The sequence below is a fragment of the Crinia signifera genome, chromosome 4, assembly GCF_055691185.1.
Source record: "Crinia signifera chromosome 4, ASM5569118v1, whole genome shotgun sequence".
Taxonomy (NCBI): domain Eukaryota; kingdom Metazoa; phylum Chordata; class Amphibia; order Anura; family Myobatrachidae; genus Crinia; species Crinia signifera.
In genome coordinates this window covers 3,256,003-3,278,660 of record NC_139220.1, presented here as the reverse complement: position 1 = coordinate 3,278,660, position 22,658 = coordinate 3,256,003, and the positions used below count along the sequence as shown (strand labels likewise).

Below are 22,658 nucleotides of genomic sequence, written 5' to 3'. Positions count from 1 at the left end.
GGGGGGGAGGGTGGGTCGCGGGGGGTGGTCCCGCGAATTGCGGGAGGGGGGGTCGCGGGGGTGCCGCGAATCACGGGAGGGGGGTCGTGGGTGTCCGGGGGGGTGTTTGCTGGCAGATGGGGGGGGGGCGGGAGTAATGGTGGATGGTGGCTGTGGAGTAATGGTGGATGGTGATGTCAAGGGGGTGGGGTGTGTAGAACGTTATACACATAGAACACTTTTCCCTGGGGGGGCGGGTATGTGTATCCTGCTGGGCGGGAACGTTATATACACAGGGGATGAGTGACAGATCTGGCTAAATATATAAGAGATACCAGAGATTCTCGTGTAGCGATATCTGTCACTGGAACGATCTCCTTCCGTCACTTTCTCTCCTCTCAGCCGTCTCATTGGAGCATTTCAGACATGAGGGAAGTGTCCGGAGGAGGTTGTTATATATCCAGAGTGATCATTATGTGACGCAGTGAAAAAACACTTTATAGATACTTGTGCTTACAAGATAAGTTGGTGAACGCCGCCACCTTGTGGTTATACTGATTTAAATGCACATAGTGATCGCCTTGTGAAAAACAAGTTTTAAAATGTCATTTATTTTAAGAACTCACAATTGGATTGTATGTATCCAGGTGGTGTTTCCAGCAGGTGTCACCCAAGACCCTTAAAACCAAAAATGTCTCCCAGCACGGGAAAAACTCATAGCGTGATATTGTTTTTGTAAAAAATTTAACATTTATTTAAAACAATACAAATCAACTAAAAAGGTATAAATATATAGAAACAGTGTGGGTGGACCCGTACATTAGCAAAAGTAGAGGTATTAGCCCAACCGGTTTGGTCCCTTTATTCCATATGATGGGACGGAACCGGTTGGGCTCATACCTCTCCATCCCCCGCTGGCATCACAACCAGATAAGTTATAAACTACTTTTGCTAATGTACAGGTCCACCCACACTGTTTCTATATATTTATACCTTTTTAATTGATTTGTATTGTTTTAAAAAAAGATATATATTTTTCACCAAGTCACATAATGATCACTCTGGATATATAACAACCTCCTCCTGACACTTCCCTCATGTCTGAAATGCTCCAATGAGACGGCTGAGAGGAGAGAAAGTGACGGTAGGAGATCGTTCCAGTGACAGATATCGCTACACGAGAATTCTCACTTACAGAACTCGCTGTGTATATAGGAAATGAAGAAGGATTGTCACCATGTAAACTGCTTTAAACACTGAAGGCGCAGAAGTCACCTCTCTCTACATGTACTTTATGGTCCTACGGAAATTAGGCCAATTCGATGACTTCTGACGACACAGCACAGATTCTGGAGTGTTTTAGAATAGATCTTTACTAAACACTATTATCACTTGTATAACCATTGTCACACTTTCTACTATTTATTATTGAAATACTGGGAAACACTAAGTGAGTGAAAGCGCTATTTGTGCACCATATATCACACACACACACACATATATATATATATATATATATATATAATTGAAGCAGATAATCAGTGGCACTCTGAGACTTCAATACTTGAAAAAAATTTTTATCCCAATTACATTGTGCAAAAAAGAACCGATATTTCGGGGGTACGTAACTCCTGTTTTCAAGGTGCATAACTAGTGCACGTTAATAATGCACACCCCACCGGCCACCAATGTTGGTCTATGCCCCCTCCACACTGACCACCAATGTATAGCCTAGATGTACGGCAGCAGCGTGTGATACACAGCGTACATATATATAGTACATATATATATACACTAGGTGATTCATCGCGCCCTACGGGCGCTCTTCACACCGGTGTAAGGGGCTGCGCCCCTTTTATTTGTGAACGTTTGTATTGTGTGAAATATGGTTAGAATTGTATGAAAGATGCCTGTATTGCAACTTGAGTTATAGGTGAAATGTGTTAAATAGAGAGCATATGATGTGGAAGGGGGTGTGTATTGTTTTGTTTAATTAAAAAGTGGTTACAGAGTAAGATGTACATTGATAGTGTGGAGGGTACAGTGACATTTGTGGGTGTGGGGGGGGGGGCTGTGTGTGCATGTTGTTTAGGTGTGTGTGTGTGTGCAATAGTATAGTAGGGTGTTTCTGAGTCAGCGGCTCCCCACTGGCGGAGGCCACGACACAGGAAAACAGGAGGCTGGGTAGTGATAGGGGTGTGTGGGCATAAGGGGGACTAAAGAGGAGGGTGGGAGATACTGTGCAGCTTCTGCCAGTGGGTGAGGGTCCAGCGTGGCAGTACAGGATGGTGGCCCTGAGTCAGTGTCTCCTCCTACTGGGTGGGAGTTAGGGTGCATGAAAGCAGGAGGCTGGGATATCAGGCATGATAGGGGCATGTGGGCAAAACAGCGTCAGCGACTCCCCAGTAATGGAAGTTACGGTTCAGGAGAGCAGGAAGCTGGGTAGTGATAGGAGTGTGTGCGTATACGGGGGACTAAAGAGGGGCTTAGGGGTGCCGTGAATTGTGGGAGGGGCACGGGGGTGCCGTGAATAAGGGGAGGGAGGGGGCGCATGTGTCCGCAAATCGCGTGGGTCCGCAAAGCGCGGGAGGGGGTGTGAATCGCGCGAGGGGGGGTTGCGAATTGCGGGAGGGGGTGCGCGGGGGTGACGTGAATCGTGGGAGGGGGGTGCGCGGGAGGTCCGTGAATTGTGGGAGGGGGGGCACGGGGTGTGATGAATCACCTAGTTGGTTATATATTCTTGTAGAAGGATGGTAGGATGTTGCTGTCATTCAGAATGCATTTACAAAAACAGTAATAGTAGCAGTAAAAGTTCTGACTTAAAACACCTACAGTAAAACAGAACAGGTGTTATATATTATACAAAGAATTGGTTGATGATGTGTAGGTTGATTTGCACATAGTTGTCACTGGAAAAAAATTGCCACAAGAAAAAATCAACACAGAAAGGTCAACACATGTAAATGTTGACATAAGTGTGACACCTCATTGGTGTCCATGTCGACACATGAGAATGAATATGAAAACATTCAAAAAAAGAAAAATAAATCTTCAAAAACTCATGTCAACCTTTTTCATTGTCGACCATAGCCGTGTCAGTGTTTTGCATGTGCCATTTAATCCTGGGGTTGCCGTGAATCACGTGCGGGGGGGGGGAGGTGAGGGGTGTCCGCGAATCACGGGAGGAGGGGTCGTGGGTGGATGCCGTGAATTGCGGGAGGGGGGCTCGCGGGGGTGTGGGTGCCGCGAATCGTGGGAGGGGGGGCGCGGGGGGTTGCAGTGAATCGTGGGAGGGTAGGTCGCGGGGGCGGGGGGTTGCCGCAATGACAGGAGTGGGGGTGGGGGGGAGGAAATTGCGGTAGGGGGGTACTGCAAACCGCGGGAGGGGGGGCCCGGGGGGTTGGCGCGAATCGTGGGAGGGGGGGTCGCAGGGTGCCATGAATTGCAGGAGGGGGGTGTCACGGGGTGGGGCCGCGAATCGCTTGAGTCGCTGGGGGTGCCGCGAATTGTGGGGGGTGTGCTACGAATCGCGGGAGGGTGCCGCAAATCGCCACAGGAAAAAATCAACACAGAAAGGTCAACACATGTAAATGTTGACATAAGTGTGGCACTTCATTGGTGTCCATGTCGACACATGAGAATGAATATGAAAACATTCAAAAAATGAAAAATAAATCTTCAAAAGCTCATGTCAACCTTTTTCATTGTCGACCATAGCCATGTCAGTGTTTTGCATGTGCCATTTAATCGTGGGGTTGCCGTGAATGGGGGGGAGGGAGGTGGGGGGTGTCTGCGAATTGCGCGGGGGGTCGCGGGGGTGCCGCGAATTGTGGGAGGGGGGGTCGTGGGGGGTGGGTGACGCGAATCGCGGGAGGGAGGTCGCGTGGGGGGGTACCATGAATCACGGGAGGGGGTCGCTGGGGTGCCGCAAATCGCCACAAGAAAAAATCAACACAGAAAGGTCAACACATTAAATGTTGACATAAGTGTGGCACTTCATTGGTGACCATGTCGACACATGAGAATAAATATGAAAACATTCTTAAAATGAAAAATAAATCTTCAAAAACTCATGTCAACCTTTTTCATCGTCGACCATAGCCATGTCAGTGTTTTGCATGTGCCATTTGATCCTGGGGTTGCTGTGAATTGCGGCGGCTGGGGGGGGGTTGTCCACGGGAGGGGGGGGTGGCGTGGGGGTGTGTGCCATGAATTGGAGGAGGGGGGGTCGCGGGGTGGGTGCTGCCAATTGTGGGAGGGGTGGGCGTGTGGGTTGCAGCGAATCGCGGGAGGGGGGGTCACGGGGCCGGGGGGTTTGCCGCGAATCACGGGAGTGGGGGGGGGTCAGGGGGGTGCCGCAAATCATGGGAGGGTCGCGGGGGGGATGGTCGCGGGGGGTTGCAGCGAATCGTAGAAGGGGGGGACGCAGGGGTGGGGTGCCCCGAATCGCCGGAGGGGGGGTCGTGGGGGTTGGGGTTGCCACAAATCGTGGGGGGGGGGTGCCGCGAATTGCGGTAGGGGGGGTTCGCGGGGGCGGGGGAGCGTGCGAATCGTGGGAGGGCCCCGCGAATCGCGGGAGGGGGGCGCTCACCTTATGTGTCTGGTGAGTAGCTGTGTCTTTGCTGGGTAACATGGGGAGGCAGAGGGTGTCTGGCACTGTGCATACCTCCCAACATGACCTATGCCAGGAGGGACACAATGCTCTGCCGCTGGACTTTCTTCCTAATGTATGATTACCTCCATCTGTGTTGAACAGGTTAATTGATAGGAAAGGTGCTTCAACACAGGTGATGGCAATCATACATTAAAAGGAAAGTGCAGGAGCAGAGCAATGTGTCCCTCCTATGACTGTGGGCTCACTGGGCTGGTTCTCTGTCATGTGAGTCAGAGGCTCCACCCAGCGTTAGAGGGTCAGACACACTTTGAGTGACAGATGTAGCCAAATTTATAAGAGATGGTTTACATGATTACACCCTGCAGTACTCTGCACACCAGCCCTTTATTTACATGCGCAGTCATTGTAGCCAATATCTTATGTCTCTCAGTGTGGATGCAGAATATCTTTCATGATCAGCTCAAGGGGAATTGTTCCCCAGCGTCATATCTTCTAGTGTGTATGGGCCCAGTCTGGGATACAGAAGTCGCACAATGCGTACAGCGTCTGTTCAGCATTGCAGACGGGCGGAAAACGAGGGCATGGCCTGAGGACGCATCATCCCACGGGACCACGCCCAGTGTAATAGGCCACGCCCCTTTTCTGTTACTTGTCCTTTTTTCAGCTTTGGAGAAGTTGGGAGGTATGCGATTGTGGCATTCCCACTAAGCCATGACTGCGTTACTACAGGCCACGCCCCATTTATGCGCACAGGCGTTATATGAGACACACCCCTACAGTTCTCACTATTCTTTCCTGGATTAGTGGTAAGTGCCCGCCGGACTCACCATGTTTTTTCCTCCTCCTATGGACGACTTACACCCGGCCAGGCATGCGGACATATAGGTGACATTGTTTTCCCCGCACACCGGGTCCCAGCGGCTGGTCACACATCTGCAGTCTGAGTTACAGGAGGCGGATAAGAAGTTGTCCTGGAACATGTTCAGTTTGCTCCTGAAATAGAGGAGGGGAGACTCCTGATGACATCACTGCACCCCAAGTATCCACCTTCCCTATTATGCATCAATAAAACTGCGACGCCTCCTGGTACAGCAGATATAACGTAGCAAGCCACACAGAGAGCACCTATCCGTGTCAATCAGCCAATCAGCAGTGGTCTCTTATCTGCCATCGCCTCTCACATATAATACAGGGTTTCCGCCACAGTCGCCATCTGTCCTACACTACAGCGCCTCCCCTGCAGTGGTAACAGGGAAGCTGTGCTGTGCAGACCATTCTCCCCATTGCTAGAGGACAGAAGAGCTGATTGGCAGCCCCCCACTATACTTCTGCAAAGACCCCTACAGGCTGCTGCAATGGTAAATACAGAGAAGTAGCCCCCCCCCCCACACACACACACACTTTATCTCTCTCACTTTCCCATCATCAAGCTGGGTGACTGGATCATACAGCCACCAGAGAGGCCTCTACAATCTCATGGACATTATGAAACATATATATATATATATATAGCGCACCTGTCTGTGTGTATCACATGCCTATCTCAGTGTAAGCGTGCGAGCAGGGCCCTCCTACCTCCATGACTGTCTGTCTTATGCACTGTATATAAAACTGCTAGTAACAATAATAAGAGATCTGGCAATGGTTTCCTGTCTTTCTTTTCCTTATGGACTGGAAGCAATACATATACAATGTATATTAAACGCATATTTAGGAAATAAAAATCATGACTTGCCCGTTGTATGTGACCGTTATCCCAGCGACATCATTATTCTTGCAGCCAATCATAAAGAGAGACATAGAGAGGATGAAGGCAGTAAATGATGTCGCAAAGACCATCTTACAAGCTGAAAGCAGGCCAAACTTGTACTTCTTCATGATCAGCCCACCGAGCAGCATCCCCAGAGCAGCGGCTGGCAAGGTGGTAACTCCTGAAGGGGAAAGTATGGATTATTGCAGCTAACGGCCATTGTTCTAGTTATCTTGGGACCAGTAAATCCCGGCAGCAGCCTCTTGCTAAGTGACTTATTAGTACAGATGAGCATGTCTGGTTCTCAGAAAATCAAACCCACGTGACGGTAATCCGAGTTCAGGCTCTGATCATCCCGGCTGACTCTGATTCCAAAATAAGGCAAAATGTCTTATATCTTGCATTTTTTTTAAAACGTGTGTGTGTTCAGTGCCAGACAGTGGCATTGTTTTACAGTAACAGTGGGTGCTGCGCCACCTCATTAATAATATAAGCGATGCGAGTTAACATGGATTGTGATCACTGATCAGTCAACAGACGAGCAGGAGCAGAAAACAAATACTAGCGCTGTTGCTGCCGCCAGCAGAAAACTGTCCATTCCCAGAGACCCACTACTGTTGAGGATGTAGCGCACCAGAGTGACACAACATTATGACATCTGGTCAGGTCTAAACAATTGCCCAACATTATTGACACCTCTAAAGTGACTCAGCGCATGATGTACTAAGCCTTTCCAGTACATCACACCACTTATTGCAATCATACTAATCCCATATTTACTAGTTTGTTGTCAGTATTGCAAAGGACAGCTCTGTCGGAAAAAGCTGCCTTATGCGATGCCGTCTCTTCTGGGTTTCAGGCCAGGGAGTCCTGCTGCTGGCGTTACTCTCTGCACTGAAGCCCAGCATTGCCAAGCTTAGTACATATAGCAAAAGCCACCAAAGCCCCCCCAAAAATAGTCATATCAGACAGTCCCTTTGACTACTGGGAGGGGGGAAAAGGGCATTTTGGAGGCCCTTGTACAAACTGGCTTTGTATTACTTAGGCTCCCACCTTGAAGTGCATTCTCGAAAAGAGTTTTCAATGCAATCGGGAACCTTGTGAGTGATAGGTGAAGGAGTCTACTTTCTTAAAATGTGGAAAAGTTGATGTTCATCCAAATAGCCTACAAATTTCATGAGGAACTCCTTTAACAGCAATTACATCAAAGCACGTAAACTTCTATAATAGTGGATTCCAGGGGGGTGAATTCATATTGTGTGATGATGAAGTTAAGATGGATGAGGTTGAGGATGAGGATAATAATGATGGCTACATCATTCACAGTAGAGATCATTCACAGCACTATTAGTTTAGCTGCCATAAGCCCATTGGTAACTTGTTTTGTGAGGGACAAAACAAACCAATCACTTCAGCCACAAATGTGGCAGTCCCTGTCGCTGAACTGCTTGGTTTGTAAAACTGTATGCCCTTTTAAATATATAACATACTTGTGACAGAATGGACTGTCCCAAGTCCATTTCGACAATGTTGTAGCACAGAATTGAACAGATGACTAATGTTCTTAAAGAGGGCCAGGTGTTAAGTTTAATTCCTAGCCAGTCACTTCCTATAAAGACACTAAGGACAGGAAGCTGGAGCCCCTCTGAGGTCACAAATGACTATTATGGGATAAATGTCCAAGTGACCGGCTATCATCCCCCTTCACCAAGGGATTAATTATAGCAAGAACCCATTGTTCTACCCTAGGACTGGGGCATAAAACAGCATGGGGGGAGACATCATGACTCATCTTCTATTCATCCCCCTTTATGATGGTTATATTAAAGTGCCGACTTACCGGTGAAGAAGTTGGACTTGGAGATGGACTGGCCGTACTGCTGCTCCATGTACTTGGGTTTGTACGTTATATATCCTAAGAAACTGTTCAATTGCAGCATATTCAGACACATTAGCGTCACATATAGACGGTTACTGCCCAGCTTCTTCAGAGCGAGGAAAAACCCTGAGTGAAGACCATCAATGAGTTCCTGCTCTGGTTCCGCTACATCTCTTATATCAGATATATAGGCTGTATACACTTTATATACAAACTATGACGCATTATTAATTTATTATACCGTAGCAGTTAATGGATATTTAATCTTTGCATTATAATGACCCTTTAAACATTTGGTATCCCCCCACACAAACACACACACACACTAACAACTCACCTTTCATTGTTGAACTTTTAGGACTTTCCGACTCTGATTTTTCGTTCTTTTTGAACTTCAGTAAGTTGAGGTCATGTTTGGTCCCTTCCTTGGTCATAGTCTTGGGGAGGAAGCAGAAAGGGATCCCTGAAATTAACGTAACTGTTCCAGCCACCAGGAATCCGATCCACCAGGCACCGACCCAACGCGTGTCCTGTGGTGTAATGGTTATACTCTCTAGAAGAGAAATTATATCCTGCAATGTCTTGTACATATCCGAGCTCTGGAGCAAACGTAGGGGATTATCCCGAAAAGTGTATTATTTGCAATAGTGAGACATGGAGACAGAAGTACCTTAAATAAAATAAAATCTGACACGTGATCTGAGAGGTCGTCTTATTAATCCTGAGGGAACTTTAACAGAACTTTGAACTTGATTATCAATTATCCAAATGACCCCAAACTTCAAAGTGGATGACTCTGATCCCAGCAATGACAATCCTAAAGGTTCCCATATGTGACTGAATACAGTGGCCGCCTTGCTGTATATTCTCCATCTGTGCTGTCTTTTTAGGAAGATGCAGTAAGACGATCACATACCTGTATATTAGAACCCTTTTCTGATACACTGATATTTACAACTCTGGCTAGGTGAGTTCATGTTTCCTAAATATACATATGGAGACTTACCCGTGTCCACAAAGCCAATGTCCACGTAGAGTTTAGCGCAGAAAGATCCCATCATGAAGCCCATCATTGGGCCAATTAGCGCCACGGTGTGGAGACATGCTGCCGGACGGAAGAGCCGATTATTCAGTGATCCCCGCAGAACATTAATTCGCAATATCTCTATACACACAGGGAATGTGCTGTCAGGTGCCCCGGGGAATGTGCTGTAGTATGGTTATCTGCCCCGGGGGTATGTGCTGTCAGGTGCCCCGGGGTATGTGCTGTCAGGTGCCCCGGGGAATGTGCTGTAGTGGTTAGCTGCCCCGGGGGTATGTGCTGTCAGGTGCCCCGGGGAATGTGCTGTAGTATGGTTAGCTGCCCCGGGGGTATGTGCTGTCAGGTGCCCCGGGGAATGTGCTGTAGTATGGTTAGCTGCCCCGGGGGAATGTGCTGTCAGGTGCCCCGGGGTATGTGCTGTAGTGGTTAGCTGCCCCGGGGTATGTGCTGTCAGGTGCCCCGGGGAATGTGCTGTAGTATGGTTAGCTGCCCTGGGTATGTGCTGTCAGGTGCCCCGGGGAATGTGCTGTAGTGGTTAGCTGCCCCGGGGTATGTGCTGTCAGGTGCCCCGGGGAATGTGCTGTAGTATGGTTAGCTGCCCCGGGGGTATGTGCTGTCAGGTGCCCCGGGGAATGTGCTGTAGTATGGTAAGCTGCCCTGGGGTATGTGCTGTCAGGTGCCCCGGGGAATGTGCTGTAGTGGTTAGCTGCCCCGGGGGTATGTGCTGTCAGGTGCCCCGGGGAATGTGCTGTAGTGGTTAGCTGCCCCGGGGGTATGTGCTGTCAGGTGCCCCGGGGAATGTGCTGTAGTATGGTTAGCTGCCCCGGGGTATGTGCTGTCAGGTGCCCCGGGGAATGTGCTGTAGTATGGTTAGCTGCCCCGGGGGTATGTGCTGTCAGGTGTCCCGGGGGTATGTGCTGTCAGATGCCCTGGGGTATGTGCTGTCAGGTGCCCCAGGGAATGTGCTGTAGTATGGTTAGCTGCCCCGGAGTATGTGCTGTCAGGTGCCCCGGGGAATGTGCTGTAGTATGGTTATCTGCCCCGGGGGTATGTGCTGTCAGGTGCCCCGGTAATGTGCTGTAGTGGTTATCTGCCCCGGGGGTATGTGCTGTCAGGTGCCCCGGGGAATGTGCTGTAGTATGGTTAGCTGCCCCGGGGGGTATGTGCTGTCAGGTGCCCCGGGGAATGTGCTGTAGTATGGTTAGCTGCCCCGGGGTATGTGCTGTCAGGTGCCCCGGGGAATGTGCTGTAGTATGGTTAGCTGCCCCGGGGGTATGTGCTGTCAGGTGTCCCGGGGGTATGTGCTGTCAGATGCCCTGGGGTATGTGCTGTCAGGTGCCCCGGGGAATGTGCTGTAGTATGGTTAGCTGCCCCGGAGTATGTGCTGTCAGGTGCCCCGGGGAATGTGCTGTAGTATGGTTATCTGCCCCGGGGGTATGTGCTGTCAGGTGCCCCGGTAATGTGCTGTAGTGGTTATCTGCCCCGGGGGTATGTGCTGTCAGGTGCCCCGGGGAATGTGCTGTAGTATGGTTAGCTGCCCCGGGGGTATTTGCTGTCAGGTGCCCCGGGGAATGTGCTGTAGTATGGTTAGCTGCCCCGGAGTATGTGCTGTCAGGTGCCCCGGGGTATGTGCTGTAGTGGTTAGCTGCCCCGGGGGTATGTGCTGTCAGGTGCCCCGGGGAATGTGCTGTAGTATGGTTAGCTGCCCCGGGGTATGTGCTGTCAGGTGCCCCGGGGAATGTGCTGTAGTATGGTTAGCTGCCCCGGGGTATGTGCTGTCAGGTGCCCCGGGGAATGTGCTGTAGTATGGTTATCTGCCCCGGGGTATGTGCTGTCAGGTGCCCCGGGGAATGTGCTGTAGTGGTTAGCTGCCCCGGAGTATGTGCTGTCAGGTGCCCCGGGGAATGTGCTGTAGTATGGTTAGCTGCCCCGGGGGTATGTTCTGTCAGGTGCCCCGGGAATGTGCTGTAGTGGTTATCTGCCCCGGGGGTATGTGCTGTCAGGTGCCCCGGGGAATGTGCTGTAGTATGGTTAGCTGCCCCGGGGGTATGTTCTGTCAGGTGCCCCGGGGAATGTGCTGTAGTGGTTATCTGCCCCGGGGGTATGTGCTGTCAGGTGCCCCGGGGGTATGTGCTGTCAGGTGCCGCGGGGAATGTGCTGTAGTGGTTAGCTGCCCTGGGGTATGTGCTGTCAGGTGCCCCGGGGAATGTGCTGTAGTGGTTAGCTGCCCCGGGGGTATGTGCTGTCAGGTGCCCCGGGGAATGTGCTGTAGTATGGTTAGCTGCCCCGGGGGGTATGTGCTGTCAGGTGCCCCGGGGAATGTGCTGTAGTATGGTTAGCTGCCCCGGGGAATGTGCTGTAGTGGTTAGCTGCCCCGGGGGTATGTGCTGTCAGGTGCCCCGGGGAATGTGCTGTAGTATGGTTAGCTGCCCCGGGGTATGTGCTGTCAGGTGCCCCGGGGAATGTGCTGTAGTATGGTTAGCTGCCCCGGGGGTATGTTCTGTCAGGTGCCCCGGGAATGTGCTGTAGTGGTTATCTGCCCCGGGGGTATGTGCTGTCAGGTGCCCCGGGGAATGTGCTGTAGTATGGTTAGCTGCCCCGGGGGTATGTTCTGTCAGGTGCCCCGGGGAATGTGCTGTAGTGGTTATCTGCCCCGGGGGTATGTTCTGTCAGGTGCCCCGGGGAATGTGCTGTAGTATGGTTAGCTGCCCCGGGGGTATGTGCTGTCAGGTGCCCCGGGGGTATGTGCTGTCAGGTGCCGCGGGGAATGTGCTGTAGTGGTTAGCTGCCCTGGGGTATGTGCTGTCAGGTGCCCCGGGGAATGTGCTGTAGTGGTTAGCTGCCCCGGGGGTATGTGCTGTCAGGTGCCCCGGGGAATGTGCTGTAGTATGGTTAGCTGCCCCGGGGGGTATGTGCTGTCAGGTGCCCCGGGGAATGTGCTGTAGTATGGTTAGCTGCCCCGGGGAATGTGCTGTAGTGGTTAGCTGCCCCGGGGGTATGTGCTGTCAGGTGCCACGGGGAGTGTGCTGTAGTATGGTTATCTGCCCCGGGGGTATGTGCTGTAGTGATTAGCTGCCCCGGGGGTATGTGCTGTCAGGTGCCCCGGGGAATGTGCTGTAGTATGGTTAGCTGCCCCGGGGGTATGTGCTGTCAGGTGCCGCGGGGAATGTGCTGTAGTATGGTTAGCTGCCCCGGGGGAATGTGCTGTCAGGTGCCCCGGTGAATGTGCTGTAGTGGTTATCTGCCCCGGGGGTATGTGCTGTCAGGTGCCCTGGGGAATGTGCTGTAGTGGTTAGCTGCCCCGGGGGTATGTGCTGTCAGGTGCCCCGGGGAATGTGCTGTAGTGGTTAGCTGCCCCGGAGTATGTGCTGTCAGGTGCCCCGGGGAATGTGCTGTAGTGTGCTTAGCTGCCCCGGGGGTATGTGCTGTCAGGTGCCCTGGGAAATGTGCTGTAGTGGTTAGCTGCCCCGGGGGTATGTGCTGTCAGGTGCTCCGGGGGTATGTGCTGTCAGGTGCCGCGGGGAATGTGCTGTAGTGGTTAGCGGCCCCGGGGGGTATGTGCTGTCAGGTGCCGCGGGGAATGTGCTGTAGTATGATTAGCTGCCCCGGGGGTATGTGCTGTCAGGTGCCCCGGGGGTATGTGCTGTCAGGTGCCCCGGGGAATTTGCTGTAGTGGTTAGCTGCCCCGGGGTATGTGCTGTCAGGTGCCCCGGGGAATGTGCTGTAGTATGGTTAGCTGCCCCGGGGTATGTGCTGTCAGGTGCCCCGGGGAATGTGCTGTAGTATGGTTATCTGCCCCGGGGGTATGTGCTGTCAGGTGCCCCGGGGAATGTGCTGTAGTGGTTAGCTGCCCCGGGTTATGTGCTGTCAGGTGCCCCGGGGAATGTGCTGTAGTGTGGTTAGCTGTCCCGGGGGTATGTGCTGTCAGGTGCCCCGGGGAATGTGCTGTAGTATGGTTAGCTGCCCTGGGGTATGTGCTGTCAGGTGCCCCGGGGAATGTGCTGTAGCGGTTAGCTGCCCCGGGGTATGTGCTGTCAGGTGCCCTGGGGAATGTGCTGTAGTATGGTTAGCTGCCCCGGGGTATGTGCTGTCATGCCCCGGGGAATGTGCTGTAGTGGTTAGCTGCCCCGGGGGTATATGCTGTCAGGTGCCCCGGGGAATGTGCTGTAGTATGGTTAGCTGCCCCGGGGTATGTGCTGTCAGGTGCCCCGGGGAATGTGCTGTAGTATGGTTAGCTGCCCCGGGGTATGTGCTGTCAGGTGCCCCGGGGAATGTGCTGTAGTGGTTAGCTGCCCCAGGGGTATATGCTGTCAGGTGCCCCGGGGAATGTGCTGTAGTGTGGTTAGCTGCCCCGGGGTATGTGCTGTCAGGTGCCCCGGGGAATGTGCTGTAGTATGGTTAACTGCCCCGGGGGTATGTGCTGTCAGGTGCCCTGGGGAATGTGCTGTAGTGGTTATCTGCCCCGGGGGTATGTGCTGTCAGGTGCTCCGGGGGTATGTGCTGTCAGATGCCCCGGGGGTATGTGCTGTCAGGTGCCCCGGGGAATGTGCTGTAGTATGGTTATCTGCCCCGGTGGTATGTGCTGTCAGGTGCCCCGGGGAATGTGCTGTAGTGGTTAGCTGCCCCGGGGTATGTGCTGTCAGGTGCCCCGGGGAATGTGCTGTAGTATGGTTAGCTGCCCCGGGGTATGTGCTGTCAGGTGCCCCGGGGAATGTGCTGTAGTATGGTTAGCTGCCCCGGGGTATGTGCTGTCAGGTGCCCCGGGGAATGTGCTGTAGTATGGTTATCTGCCCCGGGGGTATGTGCTGTCAGGTGCCCCGGGGAATGTGCTGTAGTGGTTAGCTGCCCCGGGTTATGTGCTGTCAGGTGCCCCGGGGAATGTGCTGTAGTGTGGTTAGCTGTCCCGGGGGTATGTGCTGTCAGGTGCCCCGGGGAATGTGCTGTAGTATGGTTAGCTGCCCCGGGGTATGTGCTGTCAGGTGCCCCGGGGAATGTGCTGTAGTATGGTTAGCTGCCCCGGGGTATGTGCTGTCAGGTGCCCCGGGGAATGTGCTGTAGTGGTTAGCTGCCCCGGGGGTATATGCTGTCAGGTGCCCCGGGGAATGTGCTGTAGTATGGTTAGCTGCCCCGGGGTATGTGCTGTCAGGTGCCCCGGGGAATGTGCTGTAGTATGGTTAGCTGCCCCGGGGTATGTGCTGTCAGGTGCCCCGGGGAATGTGCTGTAGTGGTTAGCTGCCCCAGGGGTATATGCTGTCAGGTGCCCCGGGGAATGTGCTGTAGTGTGGTTAGCTGCCCCGGGGTATGTGCTGTCAGGTGCCCCGGGGAATGTGCTGTAGTATGGTTAACTGCCCCGGGGGTATGTGCTGTCAGGTGCCCTGGGGAATGTGCTGTAGTGGTTATCTGCCCCGGGGGTATGTGCTGTCAGGTGCTCCGGGGGTATGTGCTGTCAGATGCCCCGGGGGTATGTGCTGTCAGGTGCCCCGGGGAATGTGCTGTAGTATGGTTATCTGCCCCGGTGGTATGTGCTGTCAGGTGCCCCGGGGGTATGTGCTGTCAGATGCCCCGGGGGTATGTGCTGTCAGGTGCCCCGGGGGTATGTGCTGTCAGATGCCCCGGGGGTATGTGCTGTCAGGTGCCCCGGGGGTATGTGCTGTCAGATGCCCCGGGGGTATGTGCTGTCAGGTGCCCCGGGGTATGTGCTGTCAGGTGCCCCGGGGAATGTGCTGTAGTGGTTAGCTGCCCCGGGGGTATGTGCTGTCAGGTGCCCCGGGGAATGTGCTGTAGTGGTTAGCTGCCCCGGGGTATGTGCTGTCAGGTGCCCCGGGGAATGTGCTGTAGTATGGTTAGCTGCCCCGGGGTATGTGCTGTCAGGTGCCCCGGGGAATGTGCTGTAGTATGGTTAGCTGCCCCTGGGTATGTGCTGTCAGGTGCCCCGGGGAATGTGCTGTAGTGGTTAGCTGCCCCGGGGGTATGTGCTGTCAGGTGCCCCGGGGAATGTGCTGTAGTATGGTTAGCTGCCCCGGGGGTATGTGCTGTCAGGTGCCCCGGGGAATGTGCTGTAGTATGGTTAGCTGCCCCGGGGGTATGTGCTGTCAGGTGCCCTGGGGAATGTGCTGTAGTGGTTAGCTGCCCCGGGGGTATGTGCTGTCAAGTGCCCCGGGGAATGTGCTGTAGTGGTTAGCTGCCCCGGGGTATGTGCTGTCAGGTGCCCCGGGGAATGTGCTGTAGTGGTTAGCTGCCCCGGGGGTATGTGCTTTCAGGTGCCCCGGGGAATGTGCTGTAGTGGTTAGCTGCCCCGGGGTATGTGCTGTCAGGTGCCCCGGGGAATGTGCTGTAGTGGTTAGCTGCCCCGGGGGTATGTACTGTCAGGTGCCCCGGGGAATGTGCTGTAGTATGGTTAGCTGCCCCGGGGGTATATGCTGTCAGGTGCCCCGGGGAATGTGCTGTCAGGTGCCCCGGGGAATGTGCTGTAGTGGTTAGCTGCCCTGGGGTATGTGCTGTCAGGTGCCCCGGGGAATGTGCTGTAGTATGGTTAGCTGCCCCGGGGTATGTGCTGTCAGGTGCCCCGGGGAATGTGCTGTAGTGGTTAGCTGCCCCGGGGTATGTGCTGTCAGGTGCCCCGGGGAATGTGCTGTAGTATGGTTAGCTGCCCCGGGGTATGTGCTGTCAGGTGCCGCAGGGAATTTGCTGTAGTATATGGTTAGATGCCCCGGGGTATGTGCTGTCAGGTGCCCCGGGGAATGTGCTGTAGTGGTTAGCTGCCCCGGGGGTATGTGCTGTCAGGTGCCCTGGGGAATGTGCTGTAGTATGGTTAGCTGCCCCGGGGATATGTGCTGTCAGGTGCCCCGGGGAATGTGCTGTAGTATGGTTAGCTGCCCCAGGGTATGTGCTGTCAGGTGCCCCGGGGAATGTGCTGTAGTGGTTAGCTGCCCCGGGGTATGTGCTGTCAGGTGCCGCAGGGAATGTGCTGTAGTATGGTTAGCTGCCCCGGGGGTATGTGCTGTCAGGTGCCCTGGGGAATGTGCTGTAGTGGTTAGCTGCCCGGGGGTATGTGCTGTCAGGTGCCCCGGGGAATGTGCTGTAGTGGTTAGCTGCCCCGGGGTATGTGCTGTCAGGTGCCCCGGGGAATGTGCTGTAGTGGTTAGCTGCCCCGGGGGTATGTACTGTCAGGTGCCCCGGGGAATGTGCTGTAGTATGGTTAGCTGCCCCGGGGGTATATGCTGTCAGGTGCCCCGGGGAATGTGCTGTAGTATGGTTAGCTGCCCCGGGGTATGTGCTGTCAGGTGCCTCGGGGAATGTGCTGTAGTATGGTTAGCTGCCCCGGGGGTATATGCTGTCAGGTGCCCCGGGGAATGTGCTGCAGTGGTTAGCTGCCCCGGGGTATGTGCTGTCAGGTGCCCTGGGGAATGTGCTGTAGTGGTTAGCTGCCCCGGGGGTATATGCTGTCAGGTGCCCCGGGGAATGTGCTGTAGTATGGTTAGCTGCCCCGGGGTATGTGCTGTCAGGTGCCCCGGGGAATATGCTGTAGTGGTTAGCTGCCCTGGGGTATGTGCTGTCAGGTGCCCCGGGGAATGTGCTGTAGTATGGTTAGCTGCCCCGGGGTATGTGCTGTCAGGTGCCCCGGGGAATGTGCTGTAGTGGTTAGCTGCCCTGGGGTATGTGCTGTCAGGTGCCCCGGGGAATGTGCTGTAGTATGGTTAGCTGCCCCGGGGTATGTGCTGTCAGGTGCCCCGGGGAATGTGCTGTAGTGGTTAGCTGCCCCGGGGTATGTGCTGTCAGGTGCCCCGGGGAATGTGCTGTAGTATGGTTAGCTGCCCCGGTGTATGTGCTGTCAGATGCCCTGGGGAATGTGCTGTAGTATGGTTAGCTGCCCCGGGGGTATGTGCTGTCAGATGCCCTGGGGAATGTGCTGTAGTATGGTTAGCTGCCCCGGGGATATGTGCTGTCAGGTGCCCCGGGGAATGTGCTGTAGTATGGTTAGCTGCCCCAGGGTATGTGCTGTCAGGTGCCCCGGGGAATGTGCTGTAGTGGTTAGCTGCCCCGGGGTATGTGCTGTCAGGTGCCGCAGGGAATGTGCTGTAGTATGGTTAGCTGCCCCGGGGGTATGTGCTGTCAGGTGCCCCGGGGAATGTGCTGTAGTGGTTAGCTGCCCCGGGGGTATGTGCTGTCAGGTGCCCTGGGGAATGTGCTGTAGTATGGTTAGCTGCCCCGGGGTATGTGCTGTCAGGTGCCCCGGGGAATGTGCTGTAGTATGGTTAGCTGCCCCGGGGGTATGTGCTGTCAGGTGCCCCGGGGGGTATGTGCTGTCAGGTGCCCCGGGGAATGTGCTGTAGTATGGTTAGCTGCCCCGGGGGTATGTGCTGTCAGGTGCCCCGGGGAATGTGCTGTAGTGGTTAGCTGCCCCGGGGGTATGTGCTGTCAGGTGCCCCGGGGAATGTGCTGTAGTATGGTTAGCTGCCCCGGGGTATGTGCTGTCAGGTGCCCCGGGGAATGTGCTGTAGTGGTTAGCTGCCCCGGGGGTATGTGCTGTCAGATGCCCTGGGGAATGTGCTGTAGTATGGTTAGCTGCCCCGGGGGTATGTGCTGTCAGGTGCCCGGGGGTATGTGCTGTCAGATGCCCAGGGGTCAGAATGTCAGATAAGGTCATGGGGTGATTGGTCTTTGGAACCGCCGGTATTACCTATGTACAGAGGAGTGCTGTCAGATACCCCCGGGGTCAGAAGGTCAGATAAGGTCATGGGGTGATTGGTCTTTGGAACCGCCGGTATTACCTATATACAGAGGAGTGCTGTCAGATACCCCCGGGGTCAGAAGGTCAGATAAGGTCATGGGGTGATTGGTCTTTGGAACCGCCGGTATTACCTATATACAGAGGAGTGCTGTCAGATACCCCCGGGGTAAGATAAGGTCATGGGGTGATTGGTCTTTGGAACCGCCGGTATTACCTATATACAGAGGAGTGCTGTCAGATACCCCCGGGGTCAGAAGGTCAGATAAGGTCATGGGGTGATTGGTCTTTGGAACCGCCAGTATTACCTATGTACAGAGGAGTGCTGTCAGATACCCCCCGGGGTCAGAAGGTCAGATAAGGTCATGGGGTGATTGGTCTTTGGAACCGCCGGTATTACCTATATACAGAGGAGTGCTGTCAGATACCCCCGGAGTCAGACGGTCAGATAAGGTCATGGGGTGATGGGTCTTTGGAACCGCCAGTATTACCTATGTACAGAGGAGTGCTGTCAGATACCCCCGGGGTCAGAAGGTCAGATAAGGTCATGGGGTGATTGGTCTTTGGAACCGCCGGTATTACCTATATACAGAGGAGTGCTGTCAGATACCCCCGGGGTAAGATAAGGTCATGGGGTGATGGGTCTTTGGAACCGCCAGTATTACCTATATACAGAGGAGTGTTTTCAGGTCCAGAGAAGTCATCAATGTACGAAATTCCAAGGGGGGTAATGGGACTTTCTCCAATTCCTCGCAGCATATTTCCAATTAAGACATAAACCCACATGTAGGAGCCGCCTTCCTTCACGCACTCTGTAAATACATAGAGGTACTATAAATGTGTCCTCATACATGTAGCTGCGATACGTCATGCAGTGCGAGATGGCTGGCGTCAGTGAGCCGGCAGGTCACGTGCAACTCAGCTAACGTCAACGTTTGTATGCAGATATAGCTGCAGTCACACACATCATATAGGTATGCCACATAACATTTAGTCTGCTTGTGTGTCTGAATGATACAATTCCTTGGTTTTTTTAGACTGTCTATGACCACCACTAAATATTTATTTTCTTAGGATTACAGGGGCCAACATTTTGTGGGAGTACAGGGGGCATCTTTCCCTAGGAGATCAGGGGGCACATTTCTCTAGGAGATCACGGGTCACCATTCCTTAGGAGATCATGGGTCACCTTTCCCTAGGAGATCAGGGGGCATATTTCCCTAGGAGATCAGGAGGCATCTTTCCCTAGGAGATCAGGGGGCACATTTCCCTAGGAGATCAGGGGGCATATTTCCCTATGAGATCTTGGGGCATATTTCCCTAGGAGATCACGGGACACCTTTACCTAGGAGATCAGGGGGCATATATCCCTAGGAGATCCTGGGGCACCTTTCCTTAGGAGATCAGGGTGCACTTTTCTCTAGGAGATCAGGGGGCATATTTCCCTAGGAGCTCAGGGGGCACATTTCCCTAGGAGATCAGGGGCCACCTTTTCCTGGGAGATCAGGGGGCACCTTTCCCAAGGAGATCAGGGGACACCTTTCCCTAGGAGATCAGGGGGCACATTTCCCTAGGAGATCAGGTGGCATATTTCCCTAGGAGATCAGGGTGCATATTTCCCTAGGAGATCTTGGGGCACCTTTCCCTAGGAGATTAGGGGGCCCCTTTCTCTACGAGATCAGGGGGCACCTTTCCCTAGGAGATCAGGGAGCACCTTTCCCTGGGAGATCAGGGGGCATATTTCTCTAGGAGATCAGGTGGCACTTTTCTCTAGGAGATCAGGGGGCACCTTTCCTTAGGACATCTTGGGGCATATTTCCCTAGGAGATCAGGGGCACATTTCCCTGGGAGATCAGGGGGCATCTTTCCCCAGGAGATCAGGGGGCATATTTCCCTAGGAGATCAGGGGGCACCTTTCCCTAGGAGATCAGGGGGCACCTTTCCCTAGGAGATCAGGGGGCATATTTCCCTAGGAGATTAGGGGGCACCTTTCCCTAGGAGATCAGGGGGCACCTTTACCTAGGAGATCAGGGGACATATTTATCTAGGAGATCAGGGGGCACCTTTCCCTAGGAGATATGGGGCACATTTCCCTAGGAGATCAGGGGGCACATTTTCCTAGGAGTTCAGGGGGCATATTTCCCTAAGAGATCAGGGGGCACTTTTCTCTAGGAGATCAGGTGGCATATTTCCCCAGGAGATCAGGGGGCATATTTCCCTAGGAGATCAGGGGGCACCTTTCCCTAGGAGATCAGGGGGCACATTTCTCTAGGAGATCAGGGGGCACCTTTCCCTAGGAGATCAGGGGCACATTTCCCTAGGAGATCCGGGGGCACCTTTCCCTAGGAGATCAGGGGGCTCATTTTCCTATTAGATCAGGGAGCATATTTCCATAGTAGTACAGGAGACACCTTTGCCTATGAGATCAGGGGGCACATTTCCCTAGGAGATCAGGGACATATTTCCCTAGGAGATCAGGGGGCACATTTCTCTAAGAGATCAGGGGGCACCTTTCCCTAGGAGATCAGGGGACACATTTCCCTAGGAGATCAGGGGGCATCTTTCCCTAGGAGATCAGGGGGCACATTTCCCTAAGAGATCAGGGTGCATATTTCCATAATAGTACAGGAGACACCTTTGCCTATGAGATCAGGGTGCAGATAAATAATAGAACTAGATCGTTGAAAAAAATCTGTAATAGATTGAATTGTCTACAACCATCTGGCCAGCAACCTGTCTGACAACTCCCTGCTTGCTACTCTCCAATCTGGATTCCCCCTGTACACCACTGAAACTGCTCTGACCAAAGTCCCCAATGATCTTCTCTTGGCCAAATCCCAGAGTCACATTTCCCTGGTTTATCTCCCTCATGTGGTGTGTGTGTATATATACAGGGCTATTTTTCGGCCGGAACGGTCCGGAACGCCGTTCCTGAAGTTCAAATAAAAAATGACGTAATCAGGAATGGCGTTCCGGAACCTGCTCCAGGCCGCCCGTCACCAGCATCGCCTGCCCGCTCCCTGCTCCCCGCTACCCTGCCCACTGTTTACGGACTCCAGGTCCAGGAGAGACGTGCTGATACGTAACATTCACGTCTCACCCTGGACCGCTAGCCAATGGGTGCTTGCGATCCAGCAGCCAATCAACTGGTGGCTGCTGGACCGCGAGCGCCTATTGGCTGGCGGTCCAGCGGGAGATATGAATTTTACATCACCTTGCCATGAAAGGTCTCACTCCCCCGCCATGAAAGGTTTCACTCCCCACTGCAGATCGGTGCCAGCAGTGCCTAGCGCTGACACAGGCTGTTGCCGGGCAGCATCACATTATTACGTGTGTGCCTGTGTACAGCAGCACCCGCCTCCTCCCTCTCTTTACGCCGCTTCCTCCGAGTCGGATAGCGGTGTGAGTGGAGGAGGGGACGCTGCCACTGTCAGATTTAGGGGGGGGGGGGGGGGGGGAGGATGGGGGCACCTGTAAACCTGCAGCAGTGGCTCCCACCTCCATTTGCCATATTTACTGCCTCCCTTTCTATTCAGTTTAATTGCCCCCTCCTTCATCCAGTTAAATGTCACTCTGTATGTAAACCTGTCTAAAGTCCTGGTTAGGACAAATTTCCTCTCCCTGTCACCTTCTGCCTGATATCACTCACTGCCTCTCCATGTCCCCCTTTCTCATGTCACCCACTGCCACTCCCTGCTATCATACACTGCCTCATTCTCTTTATGTCAGTTTTTTGTTTTTCGTTTTTAAAGGGGGACACAAATCTCCATTACAGGCTGCTGTGGAAGGCCTCCTCCAGCTTACCGCAGCAGCACCAGCTCATGTCAGTGTGTGTACGCAGCGGGTGGGAGCCTTCTGCAGCAGACTCATGTCAGTGTGTGTGTAAGTGACGGCCGGGAGCTGAGTGTCCCTACCGGTCATCCTCAGGCAGCTCCCACCACCGCAGTCGGAGGCCTCCATTCCTCTCCCAAGTACTGTCTGCAGTGGTACTCTCTGCTGGCGAATTTCTGTCCCAGCGGCTCCGTGGCTGTCAAAATTCTTGTTAGGCGGGGGGAGACTGTGAGGTGAAGGACTGGGGAAGCTGGACAGCTTGGTATGTTATGGCAGGCTGTCCCCAGTCAGCTCCCGCTACTGTAGTTGGGGAGATGCCCAGGCTACCCCTTTGCAACAAGCATAAAAATTTCCACTGGCAAACGGCATTTATCCCCAAGGCAATGAATGTTTAATATCCCATGGCATCTAGCATGTTATCCCCTGGAAACAAGGCTTTAAACCCCCTGGCAACAAGCATGTTCTCCCCCTGGGCAACGAGCATTTAATTTCCCTGGCAATGAGCATGTAATCCCACATGACAACGAGCATGTAATCCCACATGGCAACGAGCAAGTAAACCCACATGGCAATGAGCATGGAACCCCTGGCAACAGCATGTAGGTAAGCAGCACTTATGTAGCATAATTTGTCATATGTATTACGGTGTTTGGCATAATACGTAATGGACATTATGGTGTGTGGCTTAATGTGTAATGAGCATTATGGTGTACATTTTTGGCGCGCCTCCGGCGCGCAATTACGCATTTCTGGTGTTTATTGTGAATTTTTCCTTAATCCGTGTGGCATTACGGGAATTGTGGCTCAATCCGTGTGGCATTATGAGAATTTTGG

The 22,658-nt window shown here is 53.5% G+C and overlaps 1 protein-coding gene across 1 annotated transcript in view; it reads right to left on the bottom strand.

Annotated features, from left to right (window-relative positions):
- Positions 1 to 22,658, bottom strand: part of LOC146073557 (solute carrier organic anion transporter family member 1C1-like) — a 47,505-nt gene that overhangs the window by 5,082 nt on the left and 19,765 nt on the right. Inside the window, exons 6-11 of the mRNA XM_083180752.1 lie at positions 18,659 to 18,805; positions 9,230 to 9,328; positions 8,561 to 8,776; positions 8,185 to 8,349; positions 6,330 to 6,525; positions 5,422 to 5,587 (exon numbers count right to left, since the gene is read on the bottom strand). Coding sequence (XP_083036878.1) covers positions 5,422 to 5,587; positions 6,330 to 6,525; positions 8,185 to 8,349; positions 8,561 to 8,776; positions 9,230 to 9,328; positions 18,659 to 18,805 — 989 coding nt within the window. The remainder of the gene's footprint in view (positions 1 to 5,421; positions 5,588 to 6,329; positions 6,526 to 8,184; positions 8,350 to 8,560; positions 8,777 to 9,229; positions 9,329 to 18,658; positions 18,806 to 22,658) is intronic.